The 25,352-nt window shown below is 43.4% G+C and overlaps 1 protein-coding gene across 1 annotated transcript in view; it reads left to right on the forward strand.

Moving 5' to 3' along the window:
* The window catches only part of SCARA5 (scavenger receptor class A member 5), a 252,915-nt gene that overhangs the window by 37,986 nt on the left and 189,577 nt on the right, over positions 1-25,352 (forward strand). Inside the window, exon 3 of the mRNA XM_044289598.1 lies at positions 5,376-5,501. Within this exon, the coding sequence (XP_044145533.1) occupies positions 5,376-5,501 (126 nt within the window). The remainder of the gene's footprint in view (positions 1-5,375; positions 5,502-25,352) is intronic.

Below are 25,352 nucleotides of genomic sequence, written 5' to 3' on the forward strand. Positions count from 1 at the left end.
ATACTGCCTCCTATGTACAAGAATATAGCTACTATAATACTGCTCCTATGTACAAGAATATAACTACTATAATACTGCTCTTATGTACAAGAATATAACTACTATAATACTGCTCCTATGTACAAGAATATAACTACTATAATACTGCCTCCTATGTACAAGAATATAACTACTATAATACTGCTCATATGTACAAGAATATAACTACTATAATACTGCTCCTATGTACAGGAATATAACTACTATAATACTGCTCCTATGTACAAGAATATAACTACTATAATACTGCTCCTCTGTACAAGAATATAACTACTATAATACTGCTCCTATGTACAAGAATATAACTACTATAATACTGCCTCCTATGCACAAGAATATAACTACTATAATACTGCTCCTATGTACAAGAATATAACTACTATAATACTGCTCCTATGTACAAGAATATAACTACTATAATACTGCGCCTATGAACAAGAATATAACTACTATAATATAATACTACTCCTATGTACAAGAATATAACTACTATAATACTGCTCCTATGTACAAGTATATAACTACTATAATACTGCCGCCTATGTAAAAGAGCATATGTACTGTAATGGGATCTCCCAGTGGATGATTGTTTAGTCATGAATGGCGGCACTTTTACCTGGGACAATTATAAGTTACAAGTGCCCTTTTTCCCGGCGCATATAAAAGGGTTCTAAGTCATTTTCTAATTTTTTTTTATAAATGATCATGCAGTTTTCTATGTAATTATTAACGGTATGAACAGTGCTTTGTACTGCATTTCGTATATAAATATGCTGCACTATGTGGTCAGGCATGGTACTGCTGATCAATCTTTTTAAGGTGAAACTTTAGGCTTGGTCTACACAATGGCATGGATTCATGTGCAACCTTAATGTTATCCTATGGGGTCATCTATATAAGTCACCTAAGAGCCCATTAACCTGTATTATCCCCCTCAAATGGTCTCATTAAGTTTACTGACTATACTTACCGTATGTAAATACGGCTGGTGGGTGGTCATGACCCAGTGCTTTCCCCTATAGAAATAATCCTGGATAAGTCTGCCCATGGCCAATGATGGCCAAGTTTATTCCTAAAACAAGACGTCTTATTACATTTATAGTAAAACGCTAGAATATGCAAGCCTAAAGAAAAACCCATGCCAATGGATAAAGCATCCACACCCAGCCCCGGAGAATAGTCTCACACCGCTTATAAAATGACCATTGTTAACAGGATTGCTCATGTGTGGGATTGTGGTTTTGGGCAGCAGCTCTCGGGGATCACATTCTATCCTGAGATGTTGGCCAAGATTGGTGGAGCACCTGCACATCTCAAGGAAACTTCTATGGATTCAATGTCTTTGGATACGTAGATATCTGGAAGACATTTCCATGTGGTGACAGCTCGTGATACGTTCCTATAATCTGGAGATCATATAGAAAATTATTTTTTACTCCATAGCAGTAATTTTATGCTTTGGCTGTCAGACCGTTGAGATCGTTCAATGTCATGTGAGTTCACTCGCTGATGGGATATTTAGAGAGAAACAGCTTCTTCCCAGGAGATTTGACTCCCGTGCCAAGGTGCACGTCTTCCTGGACCTCCACCACAAAGCTTCGAAAGCCAAATTACCAGCTGTACAAATGTTTTTCATCCCTAAGAACCAGGCGTTTTCCCGTTAATCATGAGATGTCACATAGTTGGAGGGACGGATGGATACAGTGGGTAATATGAAGAGAGCGTTGTGCAGATTACGCCTGTAGGAGAGCACAGGAACACGTGCAGACTTTTATTGTTGGGTTGAGAACTTTTGTAATGTTCGTTGTGCTCTTCGAGGGGTCTCTGGAGCGCAGGATCATGTTACAAGCAGCACGTTCTGGCCAACAACAGGAATTTTTGGCACAGAGATTGAGCGCAGACCCCGGTTCATCCCGTCTAAAGTTACTTTGGAGGTTCCAATGCCCTAATTATTTTCCATCCAATTATCTTTATTTTGATATGTTAACACCAGTATAGCCTGAGGTCGGAGAGGACAATGAGGAGAACCATAGTCTTGGTTGCTATGTGACTATTAGATTTGATCGAGGAGTAAATCTACTGGTGTTTCAGGGCTGTGTGTAGGATTTTATTGTTTAGCAAGATATTTTATTACTGTACACCTGCTGCTGCTGCTGCAGCACTGAGCAGAGGCAGAATTTTTGGCCAAAACTTTGACTAGAATGCAACATTGTAGATGGAGCATTGTGTCTCATGTCTTTATGAATGAGTGCAATACAATACCTGAAGAAGTCACTGGGCAGGAGGAGAGGATAACAGTGGCCATAGTCCTAGCTCCGAAGACAGTTCATTAATAGACAATATCCCTAGTATCTATGAGATGACAAAAAAGCCCAACAACTGGTGGATGAACTCCATAGTGATCATGCCTTTAGTGACTTGGGGTTAATTATAATATACCTGGTGATCTAGGGTGGCTTGGGGGTTCGTTATTGTATTATTGTTCCTGGTGGTTTAAGGAGGCTTTCATGAAGACAAACCTCTTTAATCACCTCATTACTACTGGGCTGGCTTCAAAAACCACATCTGGTCATACAGCAGCTGCTGAAGGGATGACATAATATTCATTAAATTCAAATGAATGGCCGACCATTTAATATATGGACAGATCAGGTCCAAAAGACTGAGAGGTGCCTTTTGTTGGTGGTTTCTTGCTTTGGATTTTAGAGGTTGTTTCAAACAATGGGACCCCTCTCTATGACAACCATGTGCCCTGAAAGAGGATTGTATTCATAAGACAATTACTTTATTAGCAGTAATCCTGGTTATCTAGGGTAGGTAAGGGGATAATAGAATAAAGGGTTAATATCACTTTTCCTGTTGGTCTAACTCTAGAGTATTGAAAGTGTTAACATCGCAATCCTCGATAGTCCAGATTACAGTAGTGAAAGTGTGGAAAACACTATTCCTAATGGTTTAGAGTAGTCAAAGGGTTATCATCACTATCCCTGGTGGACTGGAGTAATGAAAGGGCTAACATCACTATACCTTGTGGTCAAAAGTAGTGAAAAGGTCAACATCACTATGCCTGGCAGTCTAAAACAGTGAAGGTGTTAATTCATACCTGATGTCCAGTGGGTTACTCACCTCTCCAGGATCCATCATTACCCAGCAGCATGTGACAGGAACCTGAACATATTCAACCAATTGTTTTCACCTTCCTCTTCCTGCTCTGATCATGGAGGTCACAGAGGCTAATCTGCTCGATCACCGGTTGTCTCCCCCTGATGCAAGTCCCCTCCCGCACAAACTTTTGAGCAGCCCTGATGGCTGCTCATGGCTGTTATGGACACCTCTCCATGGCTGGGCTGTGTTCTTACCATGTTCGGTGTGCATGTCTGAACTGGTCTGTCCACCCCTATTGGCCTAACTGATGCCAAAACAGTGGTCTTTTGGTAGGCAGAATTTTGTGTACCTATACTGTATAGTATACTGTATATATATTTTTTTTTTGATGGGGCCATGGATGAGGTATCTCATGGGCAGGGGTGTAACTATCATAGCGGCAGACCATGCGACTGTTATGGGCCCCAGAGCAAGAGGGGGCCCAGTCTTAGTTGGGATTATCTCCTCTTCTACTGAAGGTGAAAACTTGGTCAGGACTCTACCCTCTAAAGGAACAACTTTTAGCAAATGAGGCAGTGGAAAAACGGCCCAAGGGTCATTGAAAAGGGTTTAGGCAGAAACCCTTCTGTCCTGTGTGGGGGGGCTGGTTTGATCCTTGCTAAGGGGCCCTTACTTCTCTATGTACGCCGCTGCTCATGGGCTTTACTTTTGGCATATATGCTTAGAGATTTTCCCTGCGTATGGGTTGACCACAGGAGTCATGTGGGGAGTGCACACAGAGGTCTCTGTAATTGGGAGGTCATGTGATTTTGTCAGCAGGTTGGTTGGAGATCATACATTACACTCATGTAATGTATGGTGCTTCCATGGAAGGTGGCTTCATCTATTTTAGGTTGAATCCTGTACATCTTTTGTAGATTAAAATTGGAAATACATACCAGCCACAGTTTATTGAGGTTTTTCTGGGCTTTACATCTGTTTCCCTTTTGTGGTCTTTTGGTTTTCGCTTTAACTCGACGCGTTTCATAGGTTGGCCCATCTATTAAGAACCGAGAGCGAGGAACGGAGAGAGACGGCATTTGACTTGCTAATGATATTTTATTTCCTGTATCAGAATATTCAGCAGCATTATTTAATTAAAGCGAGTCATAACAATAGCGGAGTCATCCATTTACACCACACGTTTAAAGTTAAACTTTTTGGGGTTTTCATTATTTGATAATGAACCACAGATGAAGAAATCTACCCTTCAGGGTATAGGCACAACCGCTTATGTGATACTGTAGTTTAGATTTTATTATATGGAGGCATACTAAGCAGAGCTGAACAACATCCATGGTTCTGATCCAGCAAATGGCCAGATCCCAAAAATGGAATGGGCATATGAGTTCTTAGCATCGTAGCTAAAGAAGAAGCATCGTAGCTGAAGAAAAATCATTGCTTAAAGAGCTTGTAGATGAAGGTTGGTCTGGTGTTTGGGGCCCACCTCTATTATCAAAATAACTCTTGTTCTGGAGAACCCAATGCACCTTTGATGGCTCATTACTTTTAATGGGCACCATGTAATTGCTCACTTCCTTAGTGGTGGCACTGCAGGGAAACTGAATACTGAATATACGGTAGCCAGGTTTCTCCACTGATTATAGCTGATCACTGGCGCTCCCAGCAGTAGGATAACTTGTGATCAGTTTTCCTCGGGTAGTCTTCTGGAAAAATATTGTCCAAAACAGAATACCACTTTAATGCATTTTTACTTTTGGCGTATTAAAGATCAGTTGATGGGTTGTTTGGATGACTTTACATACCAATGGCACATTGTATAGTTAAACTCACATTGGACCCTGTTTCATTGGAGATGACTATAATTTCCAAAGTATCTAATATGGTTGGTAGATGAAGCTATAGATGAGAAATTTCAAAAAATTCCATACATGTTTTGAAATGAACCTATGGACCAATGTCAAACATAGTACCACTTTGTATACGGCTGACTACTGATTGCATTTTTTTTAGCTCATCATGTTGATTGAACTCCATCAACACGATCAGTTTGTTGGCAATTGGATTGGGAGAATGGGACATGGTTGTAAGACATCAGGCTGACATTTTTTGGTTCTTTAGGGCATCTAACCTTTCCATTTTCCCTTGGGTCACAATACTTAGACCATTATAGTTCTGTCTGACCAACCTTCCCAAAAATATGATCAAAAACACCTTTTCTTCATGTTCAGGTCCAGGAAATGGAAGGAAATCCCGCCGGTGTGGACAGCTGGGGTCTATCGCAGCTCTGAAGTACGCAGTGGTCGGTCTCTACTTACTGGTCTTTCTTATCCTTGTTGGAGTGTTCATCTTGGCAGGTAAGACCCCCAGATACCATGGAGAATGTGACACGTTTATCAGCTGGTTCCAACCAGTGAAATTAAATGTATATTGCATTATTTCCTCATATTACTGGCGGACATAATGACCACAGGTGATTGTTGCAGTTAACAGGGATAATCGTCACGATGACCACAAGTGATTGTCACAGTGACCATCCCTGATGATCATAATGACCACATGTGATTATTGTGGAGACCACATAGGATTGCCATGATGACCAAATGTAACGGTTGTGATGACCACATGTGACTGTCATGATGACCATATCTGATTGTCATGATGACCAAATGTGGGTATCCCAATGAGAACAAGTGATTTTCATGATGACCACACTTCCTTATTGTGATGACCATGTATGATTGTGGTGGTGGTAAAGTCATATTCTTATAACCAGCCAGCCCTTTGCTAGGCAAACACAATATTGGAGAGGGGTTTTTCCCAAAATCATAACAACCAGCTACAGCCTAAGGTGTCCTCTACATGGGAGTATTACACATTTGTATTAAGTCATACATGGGCACCATAGGTCATTAGAGAAGCAGTTTTTTCTGATGGATTCCATACCTATGGGCGAGGAACGAACAGCCCATATATATTAATGGGAACCATGTAATGCTTCATTTTACCTGAGGTGGCGCTGCAGGGAATTGCATAGTTAGTGCTGGGCTGTTATGTGGATTCTTTGGAGGACCCTGTGGTCAGCTATAGCGAAGAGTCCAAGATATGTGGTTTAGCTTGATGAGAGGCCATTGACATAGTTCTGGAGTAATCGTTAACAGTGCCAGGTTGGCATAAGAAGTCTTATAAGACTGCCTGTTCTCCCTGGGAAAAGGTAACCTGGTCTGCACTGACAAGGGGCAAAACCCCCGAAACCACTGTCTGCAGATAAGTGTGTCCTTCTTATGGAAGCGATTCTGGCTCTGGCTGATTTCCCACACCTTTGTTCTGGGGCCAGATATTGGCTTATAGGATCTCCATCCAAAAGGTGATGCTAGTGATCAAGCTTCTGTCGCCTGGAGAAGACCTTATTTACACGACATGTACTGAATTGGTGGTCACCAAGACAGGAAGTCAGGTGGTTGCTAGGCAACTCAGAATACCAAAGCAAGCAAAATATACTGTGAGCTAGGTATAAGCTCTGTTGTAGATACCAGAGGCCCGATGTGTAATGGTGCAGATGTAGCAGAGCTGTACTTGATATCAGGCATGACTCATGGTCATATTGTAATATTTTTTGAGGAATGCAGTGCAGGTAACTGACTAATTTAACTTAAAGGGCACCTGTCTACAGGACCTCCCCTGTTAAACCAGGCATACTGCCTGGTATGATTAAACCTGCTGATTAAAACGGTATCTGTGTTTTGAAAATTGGCAGGGGCCTTCCCAAGAAAAAAATGACTTTTATTCTCAGCTAATGAGAGCTTCGGCACACTGAGGGGCGGAGCCAGCCCTTTGGTGAACCTCAGCTCCTCCGCTTTCCAGTGCTGGCCCCACCCCCTCGGAGCCTAAAGAATAAAAGTCCTTTTTCTCTGGAACGCTGCAGCCGATTTCCACAAGACAGGTATCATTTTAATCAGCAGTATCAACCCTACTAGACAGTATGCCTGCTCTGAAAGGCTTGATCCTACAGACTGGTGCTCTTAAACTCAATGGAACAGTTCAAGGACACAGTCATTTCTGCTACATCTGCACATAATGGGTTTCAGTTATAATGGAGGAGGGTTGGTGTGATCTGCAGCTGTTCCTTCTTATTTTTATGGAGCAAAATGTGTGATTTCTCGTTTCCACTGAGTAGAGGCACCTCCGGAGCACAGACGATGGGGATATTGCTGCAGTAGTAATCCGGGTTTTCTGGATTTTACTGGTGATACCCTCATACAGTGTTATTAGTCAGACCTGGAGGGGACGTGACGACTCTTAATATATTACAGGGATAGTGACCGGGGCGTTGCTAAGTTATGGTTAAATTATTAAAACTACTACATCCCCCATCATGTAATATTTCTGAATTTCATTATAATTTTCTGGGATAGCGTGCTTCTGAGCAAAAGTATCTAAGCCTGTCATGTGTGATTGAGGTACTGTTAGCTAAGCTAGTGTACCTAATCATATCTTGTGTGATACAGTCTTCATTGCTGTGTATCTCAGAATATCATATGTGATACACCCTGCTGAGCTGTGTATCTAGATTTAAACCTCATTGTGGTCATTACGACGTAAAGGGGTTGTCTGGGTTCAGAGCTGAACCCGGACATACCCATAATTTCACCCAGGCAGCCCCCCTGATGTTAGCATCGGGGCATCTCATGGTCCGATGCACTCCCTTGACCTGCACTAGATCGCGCAGGGCACGGGCTCTTTTGTTTACAATAACACACTGCCGGGCTGATAAGCACTGTTATGAAGCCCTATGACTGGCACTGCTATGGGGACACTGTGATAAGTACTGCTATGGAGCTGTCACGGCCATGGCTATGACCGTGACTCTCTAACCGCATGCGGTTGCCTGCGGTTTCGTGTGGGTTTAAACCACAGGTGAGGGCCGCTGGCGTGTGGCCTAACTTGTGGTTGCTGCGGGCAACTGTTTGTCTCATGTGTATGTGCAGCAGCAGCCTGAGCGTGGCTAGGCAGCTTGCTGTATTTGCATGCGGTTGCGCCTAACAACCTTTCTGTTAGGTGCGTGTGTATTTATGCACTGTTGTTTGTCTGTGTGCACTCTGTGTAGTATGTATTGTGTGCACTTCCCCTTTAAGTGGTGTTTTCCCTTTCCTGTGGTGCTGGAAGGGTTAACTCCCTTCCCAGTGTGTGTGTTGTGTCACTGGGTGTGTCCTTCCGTTGGGTGTGGCTTCTTGGCCTATATAGCCTGGGCCTTTTGCATGGCTCAGTAGGTTGCTTCAGCCTTGCTAGCTGGAGCAGCCTCCTGTGTTGCTATCTGCCAGTGAGAGCCACCACTGTGGTCATAGGTCTATGTTCAGGTCTAAGTTTATGTTTAAGTTTGCCTGTGTGTTTATGTTGTATGTTATATTCTGTTGGGACCTTCCTGTGTATTTGGTGCAGCTCATGGTTCTGGATTCCTGTCTGCTCAGGGATCCAGTCAGCAGGGCTGTGGCAGGTTGGTGGAACTTGGTGTTCGCCTGCCATTCCCGTGAGGCTGTTCATGTCCCCCTTTTCCCAACAGCTTGGCCATTGAGACTCCTGCTCCTCTGTGCCAAGGAGGAGTAGGTCGTCTTACCCAGCTCCTAGCTCAGGGATCTGCGGAGGGTAAGACAGGGCTCCGAGGTTCCTGCGCATGGGTCCTCCTAGGGGTAAGGACGCTGTAGGAGGTGACCTGCTCCCTATCCTGTTCTCATGGCCGAGTAGCCATTACAACACCTGGCATCACACGGCTGAGGGTTTCCCCCATCCTCAGCCGTGACAGGAGCACTATGACTGACACTGTTATAAAGCACTAGGACTGGCACTGTTATGGGGACACTGTGATAAGCACTGTTATGGAGCACTATGACTGGCACTGTTATAAAGCACTAGGACCGGCACTGTTATGGGGACACTGATAAGTACTGTTATGGTGAACTATGACTGGCACTACTATGTGGACACTGTGATGAGCACTGTTATGGAGAACTATGACTGGCACTGTTATAAAGCACTATGACTGGCACTGTTATGGGGACACTGTGATAAGTACTGTTATGGTAAACTATGACTGGCACTGTTATGGGGACACTGTGATGAGCAATGTTATAAAGCACTAGGACTGGCACTGTTATGGAGCACTATGACTGGCACTGTTATGGAGCACTATGACTGGCACTGTTATGGAGCACTATGACTGGCACTGTTATGGTGAACTATGACTGGCACTGTTATGGGGGTACTGTATCTTTCCTTGTTATTTGCAGTGGACATTGTGCCTTGAACTGTGTGGTGGGCACATTTGCAGTGTAATGTCAGGGCTAATCACTAATCACTCTAACCCCCCCCCCCCCATCAGTATAATGAGTGAGGGTACCATGTAGAGTGGACATCATGGGTGCTGAGTCCTGTTATAGCGCCTCCATCAGACAGCCGCTTACACACGCAGATCCTTTGTTATACTCACCAACAATTGGTCTGATTGGACAGATATTGGTCAGATAATCAGTTGGTGTAAATGCACCCTTAATGACAAGAAGTCCCAGTTCTGCCGTGTGGTGACGCATTGCACGCCCTTGTAGTGTATATGGCGGTATTACACCCATCACAGCCCCACTCTGCAGCCATTAATCTGGGGTGTGACCAGTGATAACATGGTGAGTAATCGCTGGGAGCAGCACAAAGATCTGCATGGTAACAAAGTGACAAAACATGGAACGTCTGGGTGTTTCTCCGGGTGTTTGGCGGTTGGGAGGGGCGCGGAGCATGTTTTTGGAATGGAACCACTTAGGGCAAAAGTTGGAACCAGGGTGATGTGACGCGGGCGCCAAATTAAGGATTCTTCTAGTCCGGCTGACTACTATTGTGCAAAGCTGTGAAACTGACAACTTCTATGGGCAAATATCTGCAAGAAAAAAAAACTGTTGTCGAGTCTTATTTGTTGATGACTTAAATTTAAATTTTGAAGAACCTTGAGTTCATGGGAGTTTCTAAAAACAGCGCCACTCCTATGTACAGGTTATGTGTGGTACTGCAGACCTAATCAATTTAATGAGGCCGGGCTGCAGTACCAGACGCAACCAGTAGACAGGTGTCCAAAAATGAACGAGCCCTTAAAATGATTCAGACTAAGGTAATCAACAAAAAAATGGACAACCCCTTGAAATGATTCAGACTAAGGTAATCAACCTCAGCACATTTAGTTCCTTCTTTTCTCCCTTGTCTGTAGGATGTATGTGACGGTCTCAGCTGATGGTCCAGGTGTTATAGATGGTCTGGCTGGAAGCCTTGGGAGGTGACATCATGGCGTTCCTCGTGGTTTTGGGTCTTCATAGTTGATGGTTTCAGGGCAGGCGGTTTATCTGCAGGTTCTCATTGGAAGCTCCCAGCCCATTAATACTTCATTAGCAGTTAATGGGGCGTCACTCACCGTGATTTACAGGCCACAGGGGCCTTCGTCTTCTGTTATGTTTATTGCCGAGAGCAAAACCCAGAAGTTTCCTTCAGCTGCTCTGTAGTAATGTCGAAATTGTGATAAGTGAGCGAAACAATATGGAACGGCAGAGTACAGACTGCTGATTTAAGAGCGGCGGGTGGGGGGGGGGGTATATAGATTTATGTAATTTAAAGGGGTGATCCTATGACTTATGTAAAAAAAAATAATATGAAAATCAGACATCATACATTACCTGATGACCTCTTTCTAACAAAACTAGAACCCACCCTGTACCTGACATGGATCCAGAGATCTACCCATTCATTGCTCTGCTGGATTTATATCAAGCTGACAGCTCAAGGGGCGTGTATGTTTTCAGTAGGTGTGTCCTTTATCAGGGGGGGGTGTCCTTTCTGCTGCCTCTCTCTCCCTATCACAGCTCAGGGGGTGTGTTCTTTCTGCCATAGCATCTCCCTATCACAGCTCAGGGGGCATGTCCATTCTGCTGCAGCTCTCTCCCTATCACAGCTCAGGGGGGAGTGTCCTTTCTGCTGCAGCTCTCTCCCTATCACAGCTCAGGGGAGGTGTTCTTTCTGCTGCAGCTCTTTCCCTATCACAGCTCAGGGGTCATGTCTTTTCTGCTGCAGCTGTCTCCCTATCACAGCTCTGGGAGTGTGTCCTTTCTGCTACAGCTTTCTCCCTATCACAGCTCTGGGAGTGTGTCCTTTCTGCTTCAGCTCTCTCTTACTGTAACTGTCACAGCTTCTAACGGTACATATGGCTGTTGGCAGACGAAGGATAGAACTGAGTATGTGCGTCCACCTCAGTGAGAGAAATAAGAAAAAAAGAACAGACAGCAGGTGGCGCTATACAGACACATTTTATTGAATAGCTCAGTGGCTATGCAAAATTTTTAATTACCTGCAATTATAAAGCTTGAAGGTGTAACGCCCCAAAGTGGCATTACCATTACTGCACCCCCTATTGGTTAACCTCGTGTCATCATGTATATTTATTTCAGGTCCTAAACACTGTGCATTTCTAATGTTGGTAACTGTTATGTTAAAGTGTTATTTACCTGGTTCACCAGAAGGTGGCATCGAGCATGGCAGTGCTACAGTTAGAGAGAATGGAACCCTTCTTTCCATCCTAACCCTCCCTCTAAGAAGGGGAGGGGACTAGTTAGTTAGACTTCAGTCTAGCTTACCCCCTGCTAGGGGAAGGAAGCAAGGGCTGGGCACGTCGCCGTTGGACGTGTCCATGCCCAGCAAGCCAGCCAGAGCACCTTCAGCTCTGCTGGATGTGGAGGCCACAGCTTGGAGCCTCTGAAGCCAGGAGGAAAAGTTCCCTGGATTAAGCTAGAGTCAGACTACAAAGAGAGAAGTTGCAGCAGACAGCTAAAGCCAAGTTATTCAGTCAGCCTGTCAGCACAGCAGACCCAGAGAGCAACAGATGTAGCAGAGTAGAGTTTGTTTACCTGCCAGAGTTAATGCTAAAGCCTGCTGGGAACCAAGACCAAGCCTCAAACTGTTGGAGAAACGTTTATTGAAAGTAAAGCTGTTATTGAACTTCATCACAAGGTCTGGAGTCAATTTATTTCTCCATTCTCTAATTCCAACAATTAGTGCAAAAGTAGCATAAGAGAAAAATACAGACCAGGAACCAGGAGGGAACACCAACCCCGACGCGCGTTTCGCCTCGCTTTCCCCTAGATAAAGCGCCCAGACTCCACCTGCACCGATACATTGTACCAAATTACTGCTGATGTGTTCACAGAGGATTGTCAGGACTGTACATGACTGTTACACTCTCTCACTAGTGAGGCATATAAGGTCTGGATGTAAACAAGATTCTTCTCATTCACTGATAACAAGCAGAGATCTTAACATTTGAGACACAATAAGTACATTTAGTAAATTGCATGTATCTGCGTAACCTCATTCCTGCATCGTGTATCGCTCCTACCCTTCTGGACACGTATCAGATACCAGATTGTGCAGTTCCATGTGTGACCCACAAAAAATGCAATGTCTTCATTGCACCATCCCGGGGAACAACTAATGAACACCGCACCATTGTAACCAGGTATCGTTTGGCTCAGAAAATAGAAATACCTACATGTAATTTTTCGAACACTAGGTGGTGCTATAGAGAATTGTAGTACACCTTCCTGAATGATCTGCTTGGTGCACAGAGTTGCTCTTGGATGTGTTCTCTGTTAACAGCACACCCAGTGGCCAGACAGGGTATTGCAGTCAAAACATTATCATTAACTTGGCACCATAAATACACTATTATAGTTTAAAGAGGTATTCCGGTACGTACAAGTTATTCCCTATCCCAGGGCTAGGGGATAACTATCAGATTGGTGGGGGTCAGCCATAATCACTCTCTGCTCTGGGGTTGTGTTCTACCTTATTCTTATACTATCTGAATTTTATTCTAAGAAACACGTCCTGTCCCCCTCACCTTCTTCCTGTATTGGTAGACTCCACACTGTATACACTGTACAAGGTATACAGCTTACCAGAAAGGTAGCATGAAGTTATGGGGGTCTTGTGCAAACACTATGCCTGAGCCCACCACCAACAGCACAACTTCATAATAAGAGTTAGGATTCAGATCAGGAAATTCAGGCACCATGATAAAAAGGGAAGCTCTCGTAGACCTGTTGACTTCAGATTATGGTTCATCCTTGTCCCTGACTATGATCCTGATGTTGGGTTCATTACTGGATTCTGCTTTTGTCTCTCTCTTGGATTTTATACTTGGTACCTGTTGTCCTTCACCTGTCTCTTACCCCTGGCCCATCCTCTACATCTTCATCTCATCCTCCATGTATTCCTGCACCCTGACCATTTTTCCAGTGATGGCTCAGTTTCTCACTATGCTACTGTTCCTTCGTCATACTTGCAATCAATTGCGGACTATTCTGACCATAACCTCAGAATGTACCTTGCAGGAGGGTGAAGAACTAGAAGATTCCTCAGACTCCTCATCCCACTCCAACCAGCACCAAACCAATGGTTGTTTATAGAATCTTCTTCTCAAGTGTTAATTGTAGCAGATCCACCTTATATAAGCAAAGTTTCCAAATAAAGGAGACCTCTAAATCAGATTAAACCTATAATATAAACAGTATCATGCTCTCAAGTTCTTGAAGCAAAACACCAGCCAGGTACATATGTGTTCCAGAGCAGAGAAGTACAGTGCTCCAGCAGAGACCACATTTCTTCCCTGAACCCTGCACTGAATCACATCATTCACCCATGAGGACGCTATTAAATCTATAGGACCATTAATTCAAGATTTACAGTATGTGAAACGACAACTTATAGAAAAAAAACAGGAGAACATCACCCCTGGCAGGAGGAGATCCATGACTTTGTAGCAGCAACCCTGCATCTTGGCCGTTTCTTTTATTAATCATGACTTAATATGTTCTTGGCTTTGATGTTACTGCATTATTAGTTTGCACTTTATATCAACTCCTCGGCCACGTCAGAGAGAAAACAAATTACACAATCATTTGTTCAAACGTTTCGGCAGAGAGGCGGCTGAAAATGAGCAGAACTCCATGTGTGACCAGGGTTACAACCTTTAATGATGAGATAGTGGATGAAATTCTTAGTTTCCTCAACATTTCTCTCACCACAGAGCAGACATGCCAGCAGATGAAGAACTACAACTCCCATCATGGCCCTACTAAGCCAAATAAAATAGTGACAGCTTCAAAGGATCATGAACATCTGACCATGCCGCCTACCCCATGTGGCATTACGATGTTTAGTGGGTGTACACTCTCTACAAATGCATGCTCACTACGAGAACCTCGTCAGCCATGTAAGACGTCCAAAGTATTATAAGTGGGATCTGGTAGGTTGGGGACCCAGTTACAGATTTTGCATCGGGGCCCAAGAGCGATGATTAGGAATATTAGGATTCAGAGAGAGAAGCAGGCACAAGGACAGTAAGTTCCAAGAAAGCATAAGTGATGTCATCAGCACATATGTACTTGCCAACAGTCCTGTGAACTGGACAAGTGGACATTTTGGGGGCCATCATTCCTGGAGTGCAAAATGTTTTAATGTTGGTGAACATGTCAATGAGCAGCCATCATTTTGTGGCTGGCCAGTTTTCATGGAGCACCAGGAAGAGCATAGAGTGACTCCGAAGCCAGGTGAGATATGAAACATAGATCTTTTGGTAATGTGAAGTATCATGACTTAGAGACTACATCAGAAAATAAAATAAACAGAGTATGTAATATAAATTGCCACAGTAGCCATGAGGTGGGGACCATGTAAAGTTACAGAGCGGGGTCACCGAGTGCTGGGGAGCATAGTGAATAAAAGTCAACAATGTTCTGAGTCCAAACCTTATCCACCATTAGAATCAGCACAAAAACTGCCAGGAGCTTCATGACATGTGTTTCCACAGCCAAGCAGTCACATGCAAGCCTTACATCAACAAGCACAATGCCAAGTGTCGGATGGAGTGATGTAAAGCACAGCGCCACTGGACTCTGGAGCAGTGGAAACGTCCTTTGTGGAGTGATGGATGACACTTCTCTATCTGGTGGTCTGATAGACGAGTCTAGGTTTGGCGAATGCCAGGAGAACATTACCTGCCTGACTGCATTGTGCCAACTGTAACGTTCGATGGAGGAGGGATAACGCTATCGGGGGGTTCTTCGGCAAACTCCATAAAGACATGGTTGGGGGAGTTTCATGTGGAAGAACTTGAATGGCTGCACAGTGCCCTGATCTCAACCCCATCCAACATCTTTTGGATAAACCAGAAAGAAAATTGTGAGCCAGGCCCTCTTGTCCAACATGATTATTGGAGGACTGCTGGAGGACTGCTAGATGAATAGGAAACAATTCTTGTAGAAAGCTTTCCAAGAAGAGCAAAAGGTGGACCAACTCCATGTTAATGCTTGGATTTAGAAAGAGACATCATAAAAGTTCCTGGAGGTGGAATGTGTAGATGTCCCAATACATCCACACATTTCTACCTCCAGGAGCTTTTAAAGACATTCAAAGAAAAGAAGGTCTCCATACTTGTATTGTACATTTCATCAAATTAAAGAGTTGGTTCTGTGACTCTTAATTTATATGCGTAATGAGTTTTGTCAGCGATAAATCACAGAATATGCATTTCTCAGAGCAAATGAAAGAATTTCTTGTCAATGGCAATTTATTATCCCGAGATATCAGGTCCTGAATGAACCATTGTGTGTCTAGTGCATCCATCACCGATGATCGGATAACGTATCTCCTCCCCTCGAAGCATCTGTTATAAACTGGAAATATATGACATGGAAATCTTGGATGCATCTGGGGCTTGGAATATAGTCAAGCTTTTTTTACCCCCACAGAAATTCATTTTTCCCCCCGAAGATTAAGACAAGATGAGACCGGTTAAGGTCTTGGCACCTTCTGGACAATCACACAAGTTAGATCTCATTATTTTTTTTTATTTATACCCTCATACCCTCCACAGTAGTGATAAATCAGCAAATAAAGTAAGACAAAGGGAAGTAAAGAGACAATAATTTGTCGGCCAAAATCTTCCAGTCATGTTAACTGGTCCAACTTTTTTATACATAAACAGGTCAGTTTCTACATATAATAATACCCCACATGTGCTACAAATGTTTTATGGAGACCGCATGTGTTTCAGAGCGGCTCGCGGCTCGCGGCACAGGCACAGGTAAGGACTTACCTCTGCATAGCCGGGCTTGGGAATAAAGATGGCAGATTGCATGTGTTCGTCGGCGAACACTGTGAACTGGCCATCACTGTCCATCACTGGGAAACAGTTTTATGTTAGGTCTAGCTGACATGGCATAAAGCCTATCTGTGGAAAACACCATCATAGACCATTGATGGTGAAAAGCACAATGTTACTTTACCCTTTCTAGAAGACCACTATTCTAAAACATAACCTGGAAGACCACTATTCTAAAACATAACCTTTAATTCATAAATTAAAACAAATTCACCCATAATATACAATAAAGAAAAAATAGATAAAAAAATAAAGCAAAGTTCTATTCCGATCTAATATGGTTGTAGGTAGGTATAGTAGAGATACCAATCGTATAAGGTGTAGGGCAATGTCTCTATTGATGTCCCTATCTCTGCCGCCCTGCCTACAAATGGAATAGCCACCCCGATAGGGGCGATCCCGTGTCTCGTGCCTCCTAATAACCCTAAGATAGCCCTAAAACAGGGGGTATATTCCAGCAGTATGGAATATTGGCCTTAAATATAACCCTGGACTGCTATAAGTTGCCAAAAATAACAAACAGACTTTGTGCCCCAAGTGAGGTGACAAGAACCACCCAATAATGTACAACAAAGGAAAAATATAGTGATATAAAGAAAATGGAACAAAAAATAAAAAATAAAAAATTAAATACAAAAAAATGTCATTAAAGGGAACCTGTCACCAGGATTATGTGTATAGAGCTGAGGACATGGGCTGCTAGATCGCCGCTAGCACATCCGCAATACCCAGTCCCCATAGCTCTGTGTGCTTTTATTGTGTAAAAAAAACTATTTGATACATATGCAAATTAACCTGAGATGAGTCCTGTCCCTGACTCGTCTCACATACAGGACTCATCTCAGGTTAATTTGCATATGTATCAAATTGTTTTTTTTACACAATAAAAGAACACAGAGCTATGGGGACTGGGTATTGCGGATGTGCTAGCGGCCATCTAGCAACCCATGTCCTCAGCTCTATACCCAAAATCCCGGTGACAGGTTCCCTTTAAACAGTCCCTACGGATTTCACCTAGTTGATTTCAGGCTCCTCAGGTGTTTGAATGTCCCCCCAGGAGCCTGAAATCAACTAGGCGAAACGCGTCGGGTCTGTTTAAGGACTTTTTTGTATTAACTTTTTAATTTTTTGTTCCATTTTATTTATATCACTATATTTTTCCTTTGTTTTACATTATTGGGTGGTTCTTGTCACCTCACTTGGGGCACAAAGTCTGTTTGTTATTTTTGGCAACTTATAGCAGTCCAGGTTTATATTTAAGGCCAATATTCCATACTGCTGGAATATATCCCCGTATCAGGGCTATCTTAGGGTTATTAGGATGCACGAGATACGGGATCGCCCCTATCGGGGTGGCTATTCTGTTTGTAGGCAGGGCGGCAGAGATAGGGACATCAATAGGGACATTGCCCTATACCTTATACGATTGGTATGTCTACTATACCTACCTACAACCATATAAGATCGGAATAGAACTTTGCTTTATTTTTTTAATAAATTTTTTCTCTATTGCATATTATGGGTTTTAATGTGAATTGGTTTTAATTTATGAATTAAAGGTTATGTTTTAGAATAGTGGTCTTTCAGTGAGCCCAAGAAGTATTTACCACTTTCGATTATAGTTCCCCCGGACGGGTGTATGTCCTTTCTGTGAATTCTACTTTACCTCTCTGCCATATTGTGCGCTATCCTTTTAAAACACAAGAATTTCCAGTTGGGGTCATATTTTTGACATATGATTGACCCTCTACTTTCCTGAGAAGACGATGTTTATAGGGATTACTGATCAAATAACCCTAAATATGATGTTCTCATTTCATGGCAAGTAATAGAAGCAGTTTACAGTAGATGAGCAATTGTCTTCTCAAGTATTAATAACTCTTTAATAGTGACAGCAATGGACAGTCTGACAGTGTTTTTAAGAGTGTACTTAGCAATATAAACGCATTCCCTTATCAAATAATGGGGTGTAATCATGACAACCAAGCGACGGAGATCTATAACCAGGAATCCATGGTCTCAGCCAGTTTGGCCCCAAAGTGACTACTTTCTGGAATAGTTCTAAGTGGACATAATCAGGTCTTATCTTCTTAGTCATAAATTGTGCTGCACAAGACTACACAGACCTGACTTGAGAACGTAATCCATCATTTGGAGGGTCTCACTGATACAAAAGTTCCCAGGGTGGAGTCTGGTGTGACTCTGTTCTGTGTCTTGGCAGTCAAAGACGGAACATCGCTTTGGAACTTGAGTTTGATGTAAGTGATCTACACAAAGCAGATGTTCCTGTAAATGGCTGCAGCTGGTTAGCGGTATCCCACTCTTATGGCAGCTTTAAGAGAGAGAACGGCTCATTGCTCCTGGAAAAGCATGAAATATGGATATTTGAGATCATGAAACATGAAGGTCACTATTGAACAATCTGAGTTTGCAGTCATTTGACATATTCCCCTGACAGCACCTTAAAGTCCAGCTCCAGTGCAAAAAGTGCACATGTATGGTTTGATAAGTATTGCAAACATTTGAAGAATCCATGTTTTTTCCTTTTCTTGCATTCCTCATTAATGGGTCCTGCAGGATGTGAGAGATCAGGTTACCTGAAAGTCAGTTGTCTTCCGCCATTTCATGTAAACCTCTAACAGGTTGTTTCTTTATGCTATACAGTACATATGTTGGAGTCAATGTGTATTCCATGACACGAGGAGGAGCTGCTTTACGCCACCTCACACTCCTAACCACCCAAGACAGAAGGTTCCCGTCCCATCCCATTGACATAAGGCCATGTTCTGGTACCTTGGTTGCTATCATCGCAGCACATCTCTGTGCAGGTTATCAAAACGTGGATTAAACCAAAATAAGACGAGCCCTCTTTCTCCAACTTTATGTCTATGGTACAGTAACAAAATGGTGGAAAAGTTACGAGTTGGAAGGTTTATTAGATATAAGAAGTGAAGATGTCATTTTTACCCCTCTCTTTAAACATCAGGCATTAGGAGGTCACTCAATGATGAAGAATACAGTAAGTGTCACTACATGGGGTAAAAAGTTAAAATCTTCACGCAAAGGGTATCATACACCTTTCCCAGACTCCTGAACATCAATGAGACATGAGGGGGCGATATATCTGTATATACAGGTCCTTCTAAAAAAATTAGCATATTGTGATAAAGTTCATTATTTTCTGTAATGTACTGATAAACATTAGACTTTCATATATTTTAGATTCATTACACACCAACTGAAGTAGTTCAAGCCTTTTATTGTTAAAATATTGATGATTTTGGCATACAGCTCATGAAAACCCAAATTTCCTATCTAAAGAAATTAGCATATTTCATCCGACCAATAAAAATAAAGTGTTTTTAATACAAAAAACGTCAACCTTCAAATAATTATGTTCAGTTATGGACTCAATACTTGGTCGGGAATCCTTTTGCAGAAATGACTGCTTCAATGCGGCGTGGCATGGAGGCAATCAGCCTGTGGCACTGCTGAGGTGTTATGGAGGCCCAGGATGCTTCGATAGCGGCCTTAAAGGGGTTGTCCGGGTTCAGAGCTGAACCCGGACATACCCTTATTTTCACCCCGGCAGCCCTCCTGAGCCTGGCATCGGAGCATCTCATGCTCCGATGCGCTCCCGTGCCCTGCGCTAGATCGCGCAGGGCACAGGCTCTTGTGTTTTCATTAACACACTGCCGGGCGGTAACTTCCGCCCAGCAGTGTGTTCGGTGACGTCACCGGCTCTGAGGGGCGGGCTTTAGCTCTGCCCTAGCCGTTTTACTGGCTAGGGCAGAGCCAAATCCCGCCCATCAGTGCCGGTGACGTCACCGGGCTGCCTGTCAGCCCCATAGAGAGCCCGGTACGTCACCGGAACTCAGAAAAATGCCTTTGCCCTGCGCGATTTAGCGCAGGGCAAAGGAGAGCATCGGAGCATGAACTGCTCCGATGCTCATGTCAGGGGGGCTGCCGGGGTGAAAATGGAGGGATGTCCAGGTTCAGCTCTGAACCTGGACAACCCCTTTAAGCTCATCCAGAGTGTTAGGTCTTGCGTCTCTCAACTTTCTCTTCCCAATATCCCACAGATTCTCTATGGGGTTCAGGTCAGGAGAGTTGGCAGGCCAATTGAGCCCAGTAATACCATGGTCAGTAAACCATTTACCAGTGGTTTTGGCGCTGTGAGCAGGTGCCAGGTCGTGCTGAAAAATGAAATCGTCATCTCCATAAAGCTTTTCAGCAGATGGAAGCATGAAGTGCTCCAAAATCTCCTGATAGCGGCTGCATTGACCCTGCCCTTGATAAAACACAGTGGACCAACACCAGCAGCTGACATGGCACCCCAGACCATCACTGGCTGTGGGTACTTGACACTGGACTTCAGGCATTTTGGCATTTCCCTCTCCCCAGTCTTCCTCCAGACTCTGGCACCTTGATTTCCGAATGACATGCAACAGTCCAGTGCTGCTTCTCTGTAGCCCAGGTCAGGCGCTTCTGCCGCTGTTTCTGGGGAATGCGGCACCTGTAGCCATTTCCTGCACACGCCTGTACACGGTGGCTCTGGATGTTTCTACTCCAGACTCAGTCCACTGCTTCCGCAGGTCCCCCAAGGTCTGGAATCGGTCCTTCACAATCTTCCTCAGGGTCCGGTCACCTCTTCTCGTTGTGCAGCGTTTTCTGCCACACTTTTTCCTTCCCACAGACTTCCCACTGAGGTGCCTTGATACAGCACTCTGGGAACAGCCTATTCGGTCAGAAATGTCTTTGTGTCTTACCCTCTTGCTTGAGGGTGTCAATGATGGCCTTCTGGACAGCAGTCAGGTCGGCAGTCTTACCCATGATTGCGGTTTTGAGTAATGAACCAGGCTGGGAGTTTTTAAAAGCCTCAGGAATCTTTTGCAGGTGTTTAGAGTTAATTAGTTGATTCAGATGATTAGGTTAATAGCTCGTTTAGAGAACCTTTTCATGATATGCAAATTTTTTTAGATAGGAATTTGGGGTTTTCATGAGCTATATGCCAAAATCATCAATATTAAAACAATAAAAGGCTTGAACTACTTCAGTTGTGTGTAATGAATCTAAAATATATGAAAGTCTAATGTTTATCAGTACATTACAGAAAATAATGAACTTTATCACAATATGCTAATTATTTGAGATAGGAATTTTGGGTTTTCATGAGCTGTATGCCAAAATCCTCAATATTAAAACAGTAAAAGGCTTGAACTACTTCAGTTGTGTGTAATGAATCTAAAGCTACTTTCACACTAGCGTTCGATCGGATCCGTTCTGAACGGATCCGATCATAATAATGCAGACGGAGGCTCCGTTCAGAACGGATCCGTCTGCATTATTTTAGCATATAAAAGCTAAGTGTGAAAATAGCCTCGGACGGATCCGTCCAGACTTTCAATGTAAAATCAATGGGGGACGGATCCGCCTGAAGATTGAGCCATATTGTGGCATCTTCAAACGGATCCGTCCCCATTGACTTACATTGTAAGTCTGGACAGATCCGCACGCCTCCGCACGGCCAGGCGGACACCCGAACGCTGCAAGCAGCGTTCAGCTGTCCGCCTGTCCGTGCGGAGGCGAGCGGAGCGGAGGCTGAACGCCGCCAGACTGATGCAGTCTGAGCGGATCCGCTCCATTCAGACTGCATCAGGGCTGGACGGCTGCGTTCGGGTCCGCTCGTGAGCTCCTTCAAACGGAGCTCACGAGCGGACCGACGAACGCTAGTGTGAAAGTAGCCTAAAATATATGAAAGTCTAATGTTTATCAGTACATTACAGAAAATAATGAACTCTATCACAATATGCTAATTTTTTTAGAAGGACCTGTATAGGTGTTTTGGCATTTAGGAGACGCCATATGAGGACTGCAATTATAGTCATACTGGTTTCTAATAAGTTTTCCCAGTCCTTACTTGGAACTACATGGAGGATTCAGCTGGTTTCCTGCTTGAGGCTACATTATGTCCCCCTGCTGCCCCCTACTGGTTCAGTGAAGGTAGAGGTGCATCGTGAGCCTAATTACACACAAAATAATTTCCAATTCCTCCTCAGGCAGCAATAGCGGCGTACTAGATCTGCTACTCCCCGATTCCTCTAGCACCCATGCTGTTTCATTTAAAAAAAGATGTGAGAAGTTGCAGCAGCATCCCCCTCCTCTCCCCTCCCCTGCTTTCTTCCTCTTCTCCAAGGCTACTTTGTATTGTATGACACTAGGTGGAATTCTTAATAACTGAGGAGGTTTGTGAACATATACAGAGAGGCTTCAGACAGGGAAAAGAGCGCTACAGGCTGCTAGAAAATGATGAAGAGGTCACTCTCCTCTTGAAAAATTAATGATGGTTTTATAAATTCACATGTATTACTGAGGGGTACACATAATGATAAAATAAATGTTGATTCATGTGTTGTTGATAGTGGTCAGGTCTTCCTTTCTCTGTTAGAGCAACGAATCTCCTGCACAGACATAAGAGTTACATGATATAATTCTGTATGCCTGCAGCCACCACTAGGGGGAGCTTATTGCAGACATTTACATTGAATTCATTGCATTGAATTCATAACAAAATGCATAAAGCCCCATAGCTTCCTCTAGGGGTGGCTGCAAGGGATTTGGGGCCCTGTAAAAGACAAATGGAACTCTGACCGCTATAAAGATCTATCAAGCAATAAATAAGTAGAGAATTTGGGATCTAAAAATCACAGAATGATAATTGTTGGCATTTACTTCAAGGTATATCTTAAATTTCAAAGTAACAAACCACATCTCAAATACATCAGAGATATAATATGTGGTGTGGCATTGCAGATACTTCTCCAGTCAGATCAAGAGCTGCATCCCAAATGCTTCTGACCTCCTATCAGTTCCAAATCACATCTCATTAGTGATACAGAAAAATCTTTCCACTGTGAAATTCACAATACATTTTCTGAGTTAACTAATAGATCTGTATGCGTTTGGCTCCTAAGCTCCCCCTAGTGGTTACTGTAGGTAGGCAGAATTTTATCATGTAAATTTACATCCAACTGTCTATCATGAATATGAAAATCAAGATAACTATATTAACAATTTTCAACCAATCTCAACTCAAAATAACATTCAAGAATGGAAAGGAATTTTCCTTTTATTTTTTTATTAAGACTTTGTTGATATTTTAACCTGTTATTGGAGATGTGTGGGAAACGTGTTCAGTGGACAGGCTTAGTTGGATCTTTGTTATTTCCACATTTACAGATGAGTAACATTGCTCAAGTTAATTTGTGATTTGGCTCTGTCATCGTTGTGCTTGGCCTGTTTTTTACCAATGTCAGGCCCGCATTCGGCCAATGCAGCTAAGTACGCCGTTCTTCCGTTTATGTAACCTTTTGTCCTGATCACTGAGGTCTCGCTTAGGAAATTTGAATGCAAATGTGCTGAGCTGTAAAACAAACCTGATTACCCCGAAATCAAACTGTGCGCTAATTACATGGAAGGACTCTTAAACAGCCCCATCTCATCCTTTTTATTCCTTTTCCATCCTCTTCTCAACTACATCTCGGAAAGCTGGGAGACTATGTATAGGGCTGCCATTACCAAACCATGAGTTGTCACCTGTCTTTCCAGACTCCGAAATAGGATTAATCCTGAGTCCTAGAATCCATGGTTGGATCAGAAGGATCCGCTTGTGCAGTGGCCAGGTTTGGGTTGGCCCCAACGCTACATTGGGTTCCACGGACACCGTTGAGGTGTCACCACATGTTGCTGCTCTCCGGAAGGGATGATAAGGCATGGTGCACCCCAATGGGAAATAAGTCAGGAGAATCAGGGTCTGCAGTAAACCAGGGTGCTTCTTTACTGGAGGAATTCAGGTGCAAAACAATACAGGCGAGGCATAGGGCTGGCTTCTCCAGTTTCCATCCCTGGCAGAAGTAGGGTTTGATGCTAAGGAAAGGCCTGAGCTAGCAGTCCCTTTCTCTCTCTTTCCGGAGGCTGGTACCCTGGTCCAAGGCTGGTAATCCAGGGTCTCTGGTAGAGTATCCCCATCTCAGTGTCTTCTCCTGCTCACTCAGTAGTCTGGCAGAGTCTACTCTTCCAAGCACTGTTTCCTAACTAGGGGCTCTGACTGTTCTCCTTATATACAGTTTCTAGTTAGAATGGAACCTTCTAGTGGGAGGGGTGGAGTGGAGAAGCTCAGCACAAACAATGTGTCTGTCATAGACTTACATTAGAGCTTCAATGATACTCAATGGCAATGACACAACAGTTTTCCCAGACAAAACAAGTTTCCAGACATGACAACATAGCTAAAATCAGACATTTAAAAGGTCAGTCTGTCTTGTTTGGTGGTAAACAACGTCTATCTTTTTCCCTCCAAAACATGCTCTTCTTTAAACCTCATGGTAATTGTGGAAAATTACCAGCTTCTCATTCAAAGTCCTAACAGTCTCTCAGTTTTCATTAACCCTTTCCACAGAGCCTCACAAATACAGTGTTAATGAACAGGATATATATCACAACATACATATAAAATGCAGTTAAACTGTAATAAATAGTGTAAGTTAACCTTATCAAGTGAAATAAAGTAAGACATTTATAAATTTGCATAGGGAAATTGGGGGCAAATGTCCACAAATGTCCAAACTTCACAATACTCTTGCTCCAGGGCACTACACTAGGTTTTGGGAATATATAGCTTAAAGGGGGAGTCTCAAGTCAACCTATTACGGCATGTGGATATCATGGAGGTCTGCTCAGGACCCCTTATATCGGCCACAGTGCAGAGCTGCTAGCTAGAATTGTCTCTGGCGTTGGCAGACCAGATATGTCACCGTATTGCATGATTGGCCGGTTGTATTATGTCTTATATAGACATGACGGATCTGTCATGAACACCATTGAAAGACAATGGGGAAGGATCTGTTTTCTATTGTGTCAGAGAAAACGGATCCGTCCACATTGACTTACGTTATGTGTCAGG

The sequence above is a fragment of the Bufo gargarizans genome, chromosome 4 (genome assembly GCF_014858855.1).
Source record: "Bufo gargarizans isolate SCDJY-AF-19 chromosome 4, ASM1485885v1, whole genome shotgun sequence".
NCBI lineage: Eukaryota > Metazoa > Chordata > Amphibia > Anura > Bufonidae > Bufo > Bufo gargarizans.